Consider the following 15,876-nt stretch of genomic DNA (forward strand, 5'->3'; position numbering starts at 1 on the left):
ACAAAATCTACCCCCATTGTCCCAAAATGGGGTCGTCTGTTGTCCCTACGCACTCTCCCTGTATTATATTCCACCCCTGAAGGACTTGGACCGCAAGAAAAACGCTGAAAACGTTTTATATGGGGTTTTAATGCAACCGTTTTAATTGCGAATGGGTTGGCGCCAGTTGCAACACAGCATCGCCGCTTCGTGGATCGATTTCCGTCGCTTTCCAAGCGCCACAGAAACTGCTAAGTAACCCGCTCCACTCTCACAAAAGAAAAGCGAAAAACTCCCACTCTTCCACCACTGGAGATATTACTCGTTCGAAACTCGAGACCCACCGCGGAATGTTTTTGTGCGGATTGGCGACCGGAAAAAGCGTCGGGCGCGATTTTTGGACGAAAACCGCCGCAAATTGATCGACGCTCTCTGGCACGAAATGGCCTTTTGTGCGATCGGGGTTCGTCAATTTGGACGCTAACTGACAGGCCACAATAGGCGGCCAACACTCTCATATCTTCTTGCACAAATTTGTTGACGCGTTGCTGCAGATTGTACAATGACGACATAATGAAATGCATTTTCGAGCCGATGTTGTGTTACTTACAATAAGTCTATTTATTTAAAGTTTAAAATCTGTAACAAAAATGTAATTTCTAACCGATTTTGTATAATTATCTTGTAGTTTGAAATCGGTGTTCGTTAAGCTTAAGTTATTTTGTATTCAGAGGCGGTGTTTATTACATTACTTAATGTTTAAAATCAGATTCAAATTAGGCAGAAATTTTACGTCAAATCAGATTTCTTTCAACGGTAAAAAAATCTTACTGAATTCAATCAGAGCAGTACATTTAATTGCCTTGTTAATTGGAAAGCAAATCGATCACAAAGTACGACTTAAAAGAATAGGACACGAGGTCAAAACATGCGTGGTTGTACACATCACCATACGATCAACTCAACGCATCTAATCAGCGCCAGGCACAACTTTGCTTATTGTCGGTTATTGGCCGCAAATGGCGGTGTTTCGATGCAAGCGTGCTGATGTAATGGGCGGCTTAGCGCACACGGCTTGTAATTGTCCGTGTGTGCACGCAGTTATTACACAGGCTGGTTATTAGATACTCGCTATGTACGTTGATGCCAATAGCTTCGCTCTGCTTACCGGAAACCGAGCTATACTTCAAGTGTGCTGGAAACGTCGTCTGACCTCTCGTAATATCACAAACCGCACACGCTTATTTCGTGCGCTTCTGTAACAAGATAGTAATAACGAGAATGAATATTAAATATGCTGTTGCTATTCGACATAGTTTACTAAAAAGAAGCTCGCCCGGCACTTACTTGTTCTCTTCAAAGTTTCAGCTGCTTATAGTTTTCGGCTACCTATAGAAATTAATAAGTAACAAAATTACGTTTTTTCGAAAAAAAATCAATGTTTAAAGTCCTTTTTTAATGTATGAAGCATTATTTTTGCAATATTAACCCCAAACGAGTAATTGATTCCGTGCTAAATTAACTGATTATGATAGAGTGTTACAAACCAGCCATAAAGCTAAACGATTATAAAAAAAACGACTATAAAAAATATCTCTAGATCCAAGCTTATAAGGTTTACCGCCTGATGGGTTATTATATGAAACCCCTAAATTAGTTCCTTTCTACCGTGTGAAGATACCCGACTATGTTTATTAGGTGAAAAAACGCACTAATTAAAGCGGATATAGTGTTTCAATGTGTATCCCCTTAACCATTGCGATGTATTAAACCCACAAACAAACGATTTATTGTCGCCGTTTCAAAAAGCCCGGTTGAACAACGACAGCTGCTGTGTTTCCGAATGCCAAGTGACTTTGGGCCACAACAAAACCTTATTTGCGTGTAGCGAGGCGTAGAGCCAAGCACGATGTATGCTTTTAAGCACAGCCGCAGTTCTTAGCGGACAGAGGCTACACAAACACATTGTTTCGCCAACAATCTAACAACTCGTCTACAAGCGGCCCAGTGTTCCCACCATAGCAGCCCCGTGAGAAGCGATTGGGCGTCGAATCTCGTTGTTAACTCGTCGTCACAACAATACAAAGCCGGTTCACACCGCCCCATTTCAAAGCAACATGTTTACGAAACGTTTAAAGCCATTCTTTTCGCGTCTTTTCGAGATGTAAAATATTTTTTTACGCGTGTTAAAATCGCCCTAAATTCAAAGCGTTTAAGCTGTGTCGTTGGTTGTTTTAAATATTTCCCATTTGAACGATTTTTAGCGTTTTTTTTTTCAACTTCGGCCGCCTTTTTCCCATCTAAGTGCGAAATCAGCGAGAAACATTGCTCTGAAAAAAGCAGCACGCCTTGCTAAATAGTTCCATCAATGTTGTTACCACCAATTGAGTCGATTTATTTTGTAATTGGCATGTGAACTGGCTCTAACAAACCATAACAACAAGAGTTACATTAGGATGTTTAGCTACAAACAATATACTCGCTAATTCACAAGCACTTAGCGGTTGATATGTTGTTTCTGCTTGCATACAAGACACAAGTCAAACCAGTTTGCGTTGCCCAACCACAAACTGATATTCATCAAACAAGTTTAGTATAAAGATAAACTCTTTAGCGATTATACAACACCTTGGGAAACTGATCAAGCCTGAGGGTTTGGGTGTTGGACAGATCACACTGCAGCCTGCGGTTTTCCCACAGTTAAAGTCTCACTTAGCGCGATTTCTTGCCCATCTAAGGCACTTTGCGCTTTCGTATTTATCCAAATCACTCAGTTACGGCGCCGCGTTGCGTGGAATCCAGCAACACGAGCACTTTATCAAGTGGTTTGGGTCAAGTTTAAGGTTATAGTGCTCAACCTGGCACTGATACACTTCTGCTTGCATATTTCGGTTATAACGGCAAATTTTGCCCAATTTAAAGCATCAAAATTCTTATTTCTAAACTCATTTAGTTGCTTTTCCATTTTTTAAAAAGATAGTGTTTTTTTAAACAGTAATTTATTGTGACATTTAAAGCCGTGCGAATGCCGCCTGGATAGATATTGTGGGACACATTGGTTGAAAAAGAGAGCAGAAGACGTCACAGAAAGCGATGTTAACTTTACGGATAATTAAGCCTTTCTTCCTTATCTAACCATCACTGAACCTTCGGTTGGGGTTACCACTCTTAGAAGGTCGGATACTTTATCACCATGGGAGTTTGTGCTTTGCTACTTAATCCGACGATCGCTGAACTAATGATTTTTCAAGTGGATCTGTAAAATAACCTAAACACTCTGCATTTGACCTGAAATTTAATGCATTAAACGCTTTCTATTGTTAGTAAAGTTTGAGTTTTCATCTCAATCTGAAATCGAGAGTCGAAACCTGGCCTTAGCCTCTTAAAACGACAAAAAGGATTTTTGCTTGTGTGTGTTCACATAACGCAACCTTGATGCGACGCCGCGGCACGAAATACCTCAAACACGTCATAAGCTCTTAATTAGTTGGGAAATTGGAGAATCTGCAAATTCATCAAGAAAGCGTCTACTTCAATTCAAGTTTGAAATCGCTCGAAATCAGAAAGCGACAAAAAACCTTTCCCAGTGTAAATGACTGTTCTAAATTATCTGAACGTTTACATATTGTCTCACCAAGGTACGACAAATGTCCTGAAAAATTATTTTTCTTTCATTTTTATCCATCTGGGAAAAAATAAGTCGGCTACCCTTGAGTTAACTGGGTATAAGAAATAGCATTAAAATTGGGCTGGACGGTTTTGCTAAGTGGCCATAAAAAATATTTTTCATTTTTGAGTTTATACCCACCAACGTTGAAATCTAATGCGTCGATTTAAGTCTAAAACAGCCCAAGGGTTACTTATTCAAGGCCATGACGATAATAGCACAAAATTATCCGCAAACTGGCCTTTCAATTCACCGCAGACCAACGACAGATATGTTGCTCGTCAAGTTTAACGCCAACCGACATTGGTCGTCAATCTTACGACTGTCAAGCGCCTGTCGCCATAGCAACCAGGCCTGGCCTGACCCCGGTTCCTTGAAGGCCTGGCTTGTTCCCACGTTCCTTACCACGCTCAAACCCTTCTGGCACCGAACTGCAACAGATGGTTTGCAATGAAGCACTTAACGTTGCCCTTGCTTTGAATTTTTATTCGGACCTATTGTTAGTTTTGTAGAAAAGCGGTTGTTATTTACGTTTTTACAGTTGTAAAATGTTGATCTTCGGTTTTCTTGTTATAACAAAATATTTTTTTTTTGCAAAGTTTATCAGTTGTTAACCATTTGTTTCAGATGAATTCGGCAATAATCCCATAATATCTGATTTTACCAAGTTTTACGATTTACTTTTTTACAGTTGTTCTTAACCAGTTGTTATAACTTTTACCATCTTTACCAGCCATGTGCATATTTTCAAGCATTTTCAACAGCCATGTGCTTATTTCTGTCCATTATTTCAGTTCTGCTTCAATTTTCACACACTTTCTTTATTTTCTGCAGACAAGAACGAATGCGAGCAGAGTCCCTGTGTTCACGCCCGAAACTGTCACAACATGCCGGGAAAATACCACTGTGTGTGCGAACCCGGCTGGGGAGGAACCAACTGCGATATCAGTGAGTTATTATTCTTTATCACTTCAAAAAACAGTCTAAAGTTGGTAAAAACTGAAAGAATTAAACGATATGCGTTGCTTTGTTTGTTTCTTCAACTTAGTTCTACAATCTGCAGCCATTGTGGCGTTAATAATGCCCATTGTTATAATGGAACGTTCACACAATGTAACTTACTTTTGTATTAGGCTTATGGTAATTCGTTTAACTCCAAGCTTAAAATCCAGTAAAACCGGTTATTTTTTTGCAGATGTCGACGACTGTGTCGGACAATGCAGGAACGGGGCAACTTGCCTGGTAAGTTTTGCAAAATTTAAGCTATTTACATGCTTTAAAAGCTCTTTTTAAAACACTTCTGTGCATTTTTGAATTTCGTGGAGACTGTCGCTTCGTAGAACAGTCGACCTAGCATATTTTCAGCCCTATTGTAAAGATGTTTTGCCAACTAAGACATGCTCATTTTTCTTTTGCCTAAAGAATTGACCGTTCGCAAAATAACTGTTTTAAATACACTTCGAGGTAGCAACGAAACTTGCCAGTAACGCGATTTATGACGTCACAAACAGGCACAGGCCAAGCTCATTAGCCGTCAATCGCGTTCCCTAAATCCTGTTACGATCGTGGCCCGCTGAGTGGCCAGGCCCGACGGGGTGCTTTCCGGCCTAAACGGCCAATTCACAGGGCCTAAAAACGCAAAAATAAATGGTAAAAATGATGTTTAAAAAGCTTAATGCGCTGAAACTGTAAATATCATTACACTTAGGGCAAATTGGGTTGTTTAGAATAAAAGTCGCTAAAATAACGGTAAAAAGAGTGCCGGCTTTTATGTTGTGGCCGTGTAAATTGGCCCATTACTTTGTCGGTCGCCTTTCTTTTGCCAAGCCGGGCACCCAACGGGTGGTTTCAGGATTGCTGGGCTTTAAGTGACATCAAAGGTCCGTGGCTCGGCAGCAGCTAGCACAACAAGACGCCGCGTCGGGCTGTGTAACCTTTTCCCTAACACCTTCATCAACCAGCAACAGTTGGAGTTGTTACAAGCGCCATTGTGTCAAGGGAAGTCGCTTTTGTCGATCTTTCGCTCGCAACAAACTGCGATGTTGATAAACCGGCTTTCGCGCTCCTAATCGCGGCGATATTGAAATATCGGCCCTTTCACTAAACTTTACACCGCTGCGTAAAGTGTAAACGGCTTTGAAGGCCTTGTTGCCACACCTGTACTGCGCGTCGCGCGGCACCCTCTATTACGTAACAGAACGGCGCTGCTAATGCGTTTCGAGTGGCGGTGTAGGCGCTGTAGCATTTGCAACAATCCCGGTCAAAAAGCGCTCAAGTGCCGCTTCGATGTCGCTATGGCGCCAAGCAAACTAGAAAACGACAATAAACGACCGCGCGCGCTTTCCATATTCATCCGCGGCGTCGGAATTGATGGTGGTTTTTCTCGAGTAGCGTCTTAAAAGCACCCGCCGTCATCCTTGTTGTTTCAGAATGATCGGCGTTGCTTTTATCATCCCACAAATGGCCGAAGTTTGGATTTAAACGAGCCACTTGCCATTTTTCTGGCATTAAAATCGCTTCTAGGGTCGCCAGTTGCTTGTAATTCACGCCTTGTAAGTTGGTGAGCGATGTGACACGTTTTAAAGCACCCCTTGGTGGAAGTAAAAGTGACATGTTGTCCTTAATGTCGACCACTCGACTGGTGCCGGTAAAAAGACGTTTTAGTATTGAATCGACGATAAGACATCGATTTTGTGCTTTTATTTTTCTTTCGCTTTTTGTTTTGTGTCAGTCATGTTTGTTGTACTCCCGGCCCCAATATGTTTCACTCTGGCGAGTTGAAATGCTTTGATGGTTGATAAGGGATTGATTTTTTGGCCACTTTCACACTCGCCACACCCCATGTATGTATACCTTTACTTGTTAGCATTTAGATGGCGGACGTGCTTACGCGATAAATCCCTACTTATTCTATTGCAAGATTGATTTGTATTTTCCTACCATAACACATTTTTCAACTTTTAAAACTTGGCACTCCTTTTTTGTGATTTCGGGTGGTAAATATTCAATCAGAATATCCGTTTTGTCTCATGGCCTTTTTTAATATTTCAAATATCAAACATCTTTCATGCTGTCTGTAAATGTAATGATAAAGTAACATTAGGGTTTAGACAAAATGACATAGTTAACTAAACAATAAAGAAGACTTAAATGCAGTTTGAAACGCTTTAATCATTTTTGTTGTAATCGACGATACTCTTTCGTCTGGTCATTGAATATATACCCGAGTTCTCCTTCTTCAAACCACGTGACCTTACGCTACTTGGTGTTGCAGGACTTGGTCAAAGGATACCAGTGCATTTGCGCTCCTGGCTTCAGCGGCAAGAACTGCACAATCAACATCAACGACTGTGAGGTGGACTCATGCTTGCACGGAGGCCAGTGCGTTGACCAAGTGAACGGGTTCAACTGCATCTGTCCTGTTGGATTTTCAGGCAGAATATGCGAGGTATGCAGATTTTTATTTGTTTCGTCGTGTTTTGCCGAAAGGTAGCATTTTGATTGTTTTATTTGCGAACGAAATCAGCCTTAAAACTAAAACAAAGCAGTTAGTTTGGTTTTAAACCGAAAAATGGTCGTTTAAAGTAGTCTTGTGTGTTGGCAGTAAAAAAACGAAAATATTGATTATATATCTAAAAATAAAAAAATTAGTTATTTTCTCTTTCCAACATGGATTTAATGGAGAACACTGGCGATGATGTTAAATTAAATTTAATTTTAAGATATTTTTCTTACTGACTGCGTGGAGTTTTTATGTTTCTTATGTGTTGGTGGTACACCGAACGTTTTTCGCGTAAGGTTTTTTGGCATAAAATTGTATCGCGCTTTTAGAAAGTGGCAAGCGTTCCCTTTTGCGTCAATTTCGATTTCAATCGACAAACTTCAGCCAATAGATTCATTTTTAGCGCCAGCAACTAATCGATAAAATGTGGCAACTCACAAATTTTCGCATTTGGAGTCAAGCGCCCGGTATTTCTTGGCATTCTAGCGCCTAAATTTAGCGCATTGTTAGCGAACAGTGGCCATTGCGCCAAGTTGTGTGCCGCGAGCGTTCCAAGGCACAGAAAAGTCGACTGGTTCCCACCGGCGAGGCCCGCCCCGAAACAACAGGCTTTTGTTTGGGTCGGCGAGGTTTGGATAAAGCATCAAACGAAGTCTCGCAACTGCGACGCTTATCACCAATTCTTTCTTCCGCTTTGTTCTGGTCTTGGAAAGCCAAAGCCACTAGCCACGGCGTCGCTGCGACTTTGACGTTCACCAGCTTTCCCCCAACATTACCTAACCCCTTTAAAACAGATGAAATTACAATTGCACAGCCAAAAAACGCTGTAAAACTTCGCTTTGTTCATATGTAAAATCCCCGTTTTTTAATAACAAAACGCATAACAGCAAGGATTTGAATTTAAAGAATATATTAGAATGATTTTGAACTCTTGAATTTGCACTTGAACTTTCGTCAGTTCAGCTATTGTGTTGCTAAAATCATAAAGCATACATTTCTTGAATTCTTGTTAAATTCTGGTTAGACGTAAAATCAAAGCTGACACCGACATTATATCAAAGCTTGTGCAGAATAAGAGCCAACATTATGCTAAAAATTTGGTGAAAAAGCACAGTTAAAAAATTCATAAACGCATTTTTCCATTTCTTCCATGTTTTAAATGTATTTTTTTAGTTCTTTAATTTAGTTTTCTAGCGCCGTTTTAAAAAGAACGCTATATATGTCGCGATATTAGTTCTTACCCCGAGCGTTATCACCCCTCCTCTCACCCACTTAGCCCCAGGGATAATCCTCACCCAAATCCATGTCCCAACTCCACACCCAACCCCCTCCGCATAGCGAAGTCGCAAAGGCGCGTATTACCGGCTCGTTAGGGCATTGTCAGCCCGATTGTCCTCCCATTGTTACGTCGTGTGTTCGCTAATAATGCCGAGCCTGTGTGGCCGCCATGCATCGCTGGCCACGCCGTCGGCACTCGACGTAATCGCCACCCCGGGTCTGGAACCGACAACTTTCTTCGCTCAAACCTTAATAATTTATGGAAATTGCATTTTTTCGACGCCTGTCTTTTCTAGAACGGTCATTGTCAGTTCCAGACAGCTTTTGCTATTTTTTTTGCAATTTCCTTTGCGTAGTGAACTTGGTTTTTAGCTGGCTTTTTGAAAACTGGTTAAAAATTGATTAAACTTTTACACTAACTGAATAAAATTTAGAAAATCCTGTTGTAGTTTTGTTAATTAAATAGACAACATATTCTCCGCTGTTTTTAATCAGTTTTACTAACATAGAAGTTTGCGCAAACTATGATTTAGATAAAGGGATTTCTTAATGAAGACAGGCTTTTTGCTTGAATATTTAAATTCAAAGGTAATTATTTTTATTGAAAGGTGAACAATTTGGGGTGTTTCAAAATATACGCCCTTTTCATATTGTAGACTTTCGAAATTTTAGTCTAGGGTTTGTTGCGTAACAGACATGGTAATAATTGGCGTCACGTAACATTGTGACGTCACAGCCTGGAATGCCACGTTCTTATGCGAGTGTGTATCATTATCTCGAGTCGGCATTTATTATTCATGTCGGCATTTGTGTAGAACTTCAATGGCGAAGTAATGTGTATTTTTTTGACTTATTTTAACAGAAAATTTTGTAGCCGAAAGTTTAACCTTTTGTGAATTGGCCGCTTCTAGCGTTGCGTGATGTCCTTATATTAGACTTTGTATTTCATCTATACTGTTGTGGATTGTGCCGGCTTAATAACATCAAATCTGATAATTACACCTGTGGATCAATTTGGTCCCCAAAACAGCTCTTTGCACAATACACAGGAATGTCTTTTGTTAAGGTTAAAAAAGAGATAACGACATTTTTCAATCGAACTATTCACAGTAGAACGATCAGTATTCGGTATATGGTTAAATATGACGTCCATTCGGAATGTTATCTCGCTCAAGGCTGGCAAACATAAGGGTAATGTCAGGAATTCTGTGCCGTGTTTGCTCAAATAACCAACCTAAACAGTGTCGTCTTATGTGGCATATGTTCAATCCCTGGTAGTACACCCCACACAACCCTGTTTACATTTAACAGCGCTCTAAATATACACGAACACGTCAGGGCGTTCGCTTTGGGGGGCAATTTTTTTATCGCGTCTTAAATTGTTTTGTTTCTGTTTTTTATTTTTTATGTCTGTTTTGTTATCTCCTACAAAAACGAAACTCTAGATGTGATAAATGATTGTTTTGCCCCGTTATATTTTAACGTTTTTCATTTATCTTGCAAAAATCGACAGCCACTTGTTGTTTTCCTTGTTACGTTTAATTTACCCTGGGCCGCCTTTATTTAAATCGAATTGAAGTTGTAGCTAAATTTAAAAAAAAAAAAACACTGATAGTGCTAATTTTTGAGATTTAAACTGAACAGGTTTGTAGTGAAGAGTTAAAAAACAGATGTACAATGCTACTATTAAGTATGATTGTCTAAATGCCATTCTCTGACTAAATGAAAAAAATAAGTATCTTTAAAAAGTAAGCAATTTATTCACTTGGTGATTATTATTTTATTAAAACCTATCCCTACTGTGCTTTATTACCCTTGTCACCCTTATTTTAGCGTGAGGAAGGTTACTGCGAACCCGACCCGTGTCAGAACGGTGCTGACTGCTTCAACATGAACGACGATTATTACTGCAACTGCAGCGCAAAGTTCGAAGGCAAGAACTGCTCCAGGTTGAGGAACGAGTGCGAAAGCAAACCGTGCGAAGGTAACAACAAGTTGAATATTGATACGAAAAGCAGGGATTTTATGTTTTGGGGAATATTGGTTATCTTAATATTGGTTTAATTAAATCGCGTTTTCTAATATTTTTAGTTTTTGTTGTAAATTGGTTTTGATGAAATAAGTCTTATTTCTCAATAAAGGTTCAACTTTGTATTTTTATCAGTTTTATTTCTCAAATAAAAGTTTAAAGTTTGTCGAAAGTTTCACTTTTAACAGCCTTTTTTACTTAGTTTTAATGTGTTTTCTCATACGTCAAAAAAACTAAAAAAATACAGCAATAGCGCCGCCAGCGGCGGATATAATCTGTCCGGAATCTGGAAATAGTCACCTTGAGTCGACCTTCACGGCTCACGCTGCCCGTAATCCAATGAGAGCGGCGTCTTCTTCCGGTGTTAATTGCACGTCGGATCAGGTGTGCGCTTATAGCCGACTTGATACCGGCTATTAGCCAAAGCGCGAGATTTTTTGCCGACTTTTGGCGTCCAGAAGCTAAATGGCAGTTTCCAAACTCAAGGCAGACGCTTCAATTAATAACGTGAAGCTTTTTTTTCGTTTTTTTAGTGGATCAGCCTTAATTAAGGCGACGGCGCATAACTGGCAATTACCTCGCGAGCGATAAAAAGGTAACGCGGGTCGAAAAAGTTAATCTCGACTGGCAGCGATTTTTAACCAGTTCGTGATCGTTTAAACTTCTCAGTTTTTCTCTCTTCTGACGCGAAACTGCTTTCCTTGGTTATTTTTAGCGATGACGCGTCAGATTTTGGAGCCCAGTATTGTCTGCGATGCGTGGGAGTGTGGGAATGGCCTTTACTGCGCGATTCCGTCGGTCTAGTTTTCTTTGTAGCGCCGTATCGGCAATTAAGTTGTTTGGCCCGGTATGGAGCTAATATACCCGGCCAATGTATCTGATTGAAATTATCGCGATTACCATTCCGACCCTATTTCTCGATGCCGCAAATTATAGACGTATAACTATTAGCTCAACTCTTCAAAATGAGTAGTTAAACTTTGATGGTTATTGCGTGTAAACATCGTTAATGATTTCAACTATTTGAAGTTTAAAAAAACACCTAATAACGTGTAGAAGAATAACAATTTGCCGCGAAAGTTTTGTAAAATGTCGCAAGGTAAAAAAAAATCGCGTCATAATCGTGCGGAAAAATGCGATCTTGATATCGGCGCCGCTCATTAAAATACCGTAAACACAATCTCGACTGTTTCTCACATTTAACTTGAAGCGCACTTAACCTCTAGGCCTCTAGCGCTTGTAATTTAGCCTCAGTTAAACGACAAGCCACTTGTGAGTTGGTCAGCTTCAGTACAGCGAAGCTACGATGTTGAAACTTAAATAAACCGCAGGTTAATTCCAACAAGCACATCTGCGCCAGACCTGCTTGTAGCACGCTTATTGCACTGTCGTTTAACTCCTAATAACCTGTACTTAGCCACGTGTGTCCTGCTGCAGCCGGCGTGGCGGTTATTCCACGAAATAAGGAGAAAACGCGGTTCGATGCAAGAGTGTTAAAAGTTAATCCGTATGTGCGAGAAAACCCGGCTTATTTGAAGTGTGTGTGTGTCATGTAAATCGACCTAAATGCGATAAAAACAGCAAAGTGAAAATACCAAACGAAAGTGGGCGATGGTGTATGTAAAGCACGGCTGTCGTTAAATCATGTTTATTGTTTCACAAACACCAATCAATAATAAAATCCTGTTTTAAGTTTGAAAGCAAAGCGAAAGCGGTCGACACCAGATGTTAACTTTAAATCAGTTTCTTCTGGTAACAGCTGCTTTAAACAATATTTGGGGTCGATTTGCAGTTAAATTGACAAGCGAAAGAACAAGAATAACGACATCAACACAGCTGGGCACAAAAAAGAAAGTGTTTCTAGTTATGTGCTGTTTTTGAAAGCAATTTTATGTAAAAACACACCTCGATTTATTGCATATCAAAGGTCGTTAAACCCTGAAAAACATCACGTTACCAATACTTTCAAAAACATTCTTTAAAACCGACGTATTTCTATTAAAACCAACTGTTTTTAACATTGCATCATTTAAAACTTCCCGTTTTGTGACGTAACAATTCGTTTTGCAGTGATTGACAGCTGTACGATCCACGTTTCTTCGAACGAGAGCGAGTTGGGTTATGTGGTCCAAGCGTCCGATGTTTGTGGCAGGAGGGGAACTTGCAAGAGTTTACCCGACAACGAGTACAAATGCGAGTGCGACCCAGGCTACGAAGGAAGGCACTGCCAACTCAGTGAGTACACGGCCCGATTTTGCATTTTTTTAAAGTAAAACTCGTTTTTAGACAATAGTATGTAGGCAACTCGTTTTTCTTGGTATATATATGTTTTTTGTTCTCTACTCGTTTTAGAGCGTAAATTCCAGTAAATGTTTTTAACTTTTTTGGATGCATTTAAAATATTAATGTGAATGGCCATAAATAATTGCCGATTGCTAGAATTTGCGTGTTGCTTTGGCAAGCAAGTTTATTCAGTATTTTCACTTTTAACTCCGGTTCAATGTGACAAAAAAGTTGTACCACAGTGTCTCACAAAGGTCAAGTCTTTGTGTTAAAAGCACAGGAACATATCCTGTTTCCATTGTGTATTGAAAAAACGTACTTGGTGTAATCGCGTCAAGCAACACAAACCGTGTAGTTCGCTTATAGTCAGCAGTTTCACTGTAACGCACAAAAATCCTTTTGTCGCTGACATTTCGAATCCCGCTGCGCTATAAACAGATGTCACACACACTGAAGCAAGCCCCAACCAATTTGTATCTATTTGCGACCCGCGCGCCGTTACACCTCGCTGAGCACGCACGTCACAATTAGAGTGACGTCACGCGAGTGATGGCCGATCAATTGTGTGTTTTGTTGTGATCAGTCGAGCGAAACGGGTGGTTAACATTAGTACGGCGAGACGAGTTAAGATTTTATGGAATTGTAGATTGTTGAAAACATACAGCAACAGGTAAACGTCCACAGATATTGAAACCCCGTTTTTTTATGCGCTTAAAAAATTCTTATACGTCTGACTACAAGCTTTGAGCTGCGAACATTTTTTAAATGATCCAAGTGATGTAATTATAGTCCATGTGCAACACCATTGTTCCATAGAAAAAAAATATATATATCTTTTACTAGTTAAGAACAGACTTTTTATTGGTTTGTTGAATGTATTTGACATCTACCGATGCAACCTCTGGACGAAAATTATTCGGTTAAACTCAAGTTCTATATTTTTCAAACACATTCTGTATATTAACCGTGTATCGCAATCACTTGTTTGGGCTTCACGCAATCATGAAGAGACTCGAAAAAAAATTGTGTCAATTTCGCGTTGTTTTGTTTACACAGAAGCCACAGTATAGACCAGCGACCCTGTGTGCCCCATACCACCGTGCCGTGTTGCCTTAGCCGGCATCTCCCCATACTCGGCCCTAATGTTGTCAAGTCCTGGTGTTTTTTTAGCCGCTGCTCGAGCCACCAAACAAAATGGTCGAACTCCTTCCCTTAGTTTACGATTCACCAACTCTTTGCTGTGTTTGCTCAAAAAAACGCACCTGCAAGATTTAGGTTTTTCTTCGTTAAGTCAGGAGTGTTTTTTTACCTTTATTTGGTAAAACAGAAAAGGTTATTTTCCCTGAGAAAAAAGGTAATACAGATGCTTAAAAAATGGTTTGATTTCGTTGTAAACTGTACGTAGGATAACGCAACTCTGAACGTTTGTAGTGTCCAATTTTTTTGAAATTTTTTTTATTAATTTTCAGTAAAACTGCAACAGTGAAAACTTAATATTTTTTAATATTCAAAGTGTTGAAATTTTGCATAAAAAAAAATTCAAAAATTTAAATCGTCTACCGTTTTTAACCCGCCCACAGCTATATCACCATCAACCGTTGAAAAAGAATTTCACCTTTCCACTTAAAAAGGCGCAAAATCGATTAGACGTAATTTAAGGTTAATGGCCGTATGTTGCTTTGATTAGCTCGACAGAGGCCATCGACATCACTTGGTCAGTAATTGGCCGGAGCAGCAATGCCTTAAAGCTTGACCAGCTTAAGTAAGCAGCCATCAACCCACTAATCCCAGCGCCGGCATTTCGCCGCACATTTGTGTCAAGTAGTCGCGTTTTCAGTCCATTCTCTTCGGCTGCGTGTTGAGGGGGGAGGGGGGTGAAAACGCAACTGTTGTATTGTGATGTCACAAGAGTCGCCCCACCCCCCTGAAGCCATGCACTGAGCGTCCCTCTCCCATGACTGAGCGAGCGCTTATCAGCCGGGCGCTGGTGTCGGGTTAGTCGGACTCATGACAGCCGATGCCTCGCTGTAAAACAGCAAAGGGAGACGTTTTTTTATTCTGCCGCGTTGAATTTACTTCAATTGTTCAGCTGTGCCGAATTTTCGCAAATAATTACTGTTTTTTTTGTTATGTTTTAGCGTAGAATTTTGATGTTAAGCGCGATTTTTGAACATAGTAACACTTTGTAAGCGTTTCTAGGATATTTGTTCTTAAATAGACGGTTAACAATTTGACACCAGCACCAACTTACAGCCCTAGGCCTTTTAAAACGCTTTTCAGCATTTCAACCCTGGCGATCAATCTACATGGCGATTTTTATCAACGTGTTTTTGAGCTGTTGAAAAACCTGTTAAGTCAAAATCGCTCAAAAAAATACCTTAAACGTTTATTTCGATATAGCACGAAAAAAACATTTTTTACGTGGTTGGAAAACCGTCCAAAAAATAGGCAAAAGCGCCGAAAAAAAATCTCGTTTTTTCAAACGCCGGCGCAATTTTCGCTCGAGCGTTGCGTGGTTGGGACGGCAGGGGATTAAACCCCTTACCCCATCACCCCCTAACCCCATGCAATCTTCCCATCTGCATCAGGCGCAACAATAACATCAGCATGTGTTGACCGACGCCGAGTCAAACTATTCGCTTAATTGCGCCGCCAGCAAAACGGAAACAAACCTCGCTTGTCAGTAGTTTCTCGCTTCTAGCAACTTACGTTAGCACAAACAATCAAAGTAAGCCCTTTTTTCCTTTCTCTTGTGCCTGTGTGGTCCCGAGCAGCCCTATAACCACTGCCACCTGATACCAGCAACTAAATGACGCCCTACCCATGTTTGAAAGGCAACGTTAAAATGGATTTTTTACAGGATGCTCTAGTTTCGATTTCCCTTGTTTTTTGCGTTTTAACAAAGTGTTGAAGTGTTGTTTATTGTCTGTTTTTACAAAAGCGCCATTGTTCCTAATTTTTTGCTTGTTTGCAACTAACATTTTTACAAGCGGAACAGATAAAGACAAGTAGAATCAAATTTTTTTTAAAGTCACTTTTTTGCATTTTTTTTGCAAGGATTTTTCGTAAATTCGCTACAATTTCCCCGGCGATTTTATTTCCGCATTGGCGCGGGGGGTAATTGCGCGTCAAAGTGCT

General features: G+C 40.2%; 1 protein-coding gene across 1 annotated transcript in view; it reads left to right on the forward strand.

The window, feature by feature from the left end:
- Nucleotides 1–15,876, forward strand: part of LOC146139150 (protein jagged-1b-like) — a 74,917-nt gene that overhangs the window by 35,286 nt on the left and 23,755 nt on the right. The window contains exons 10-14 of the mRNA XM_083393122.1: nt 4,481–4,594; nt 4,842–4,888; nt 6,921–7,094; nt 10,260–10,410; nt 12,526–12,690. Of these exons, the coding sequence (XP_083249248.1) occupies nt 4,481–4,594; nt 4,842–4,888; nt 6,921–7,094; nt 10,260–10,410; nt 12,526–12,690 (651 nt within the window). The remainder of the gene's footprint in view (nt 1–4,480; nt 4,595–4,841; nt 4,889–6,920; nt 7,095–10,259; nt 10,411–12,525; nt 12,691–15,876) is intronic.

The sequence above is a fragment of the Ascidiella aspersa genome, chromosome 6 (genome assembly GCF_963924565.1).
Source record: "Ascidiella aspersa chromosome 6, kaAscAspe10.2, whole genome shotgun sequence".
In the NCBI taxonomy this organism is placed as follows: Eukaryota; Metazoa; Chordata; class Ascidiacea; order Phlebobranchia; family Ascidiidae; genus Ascidiella; species Ascidiella aspersa.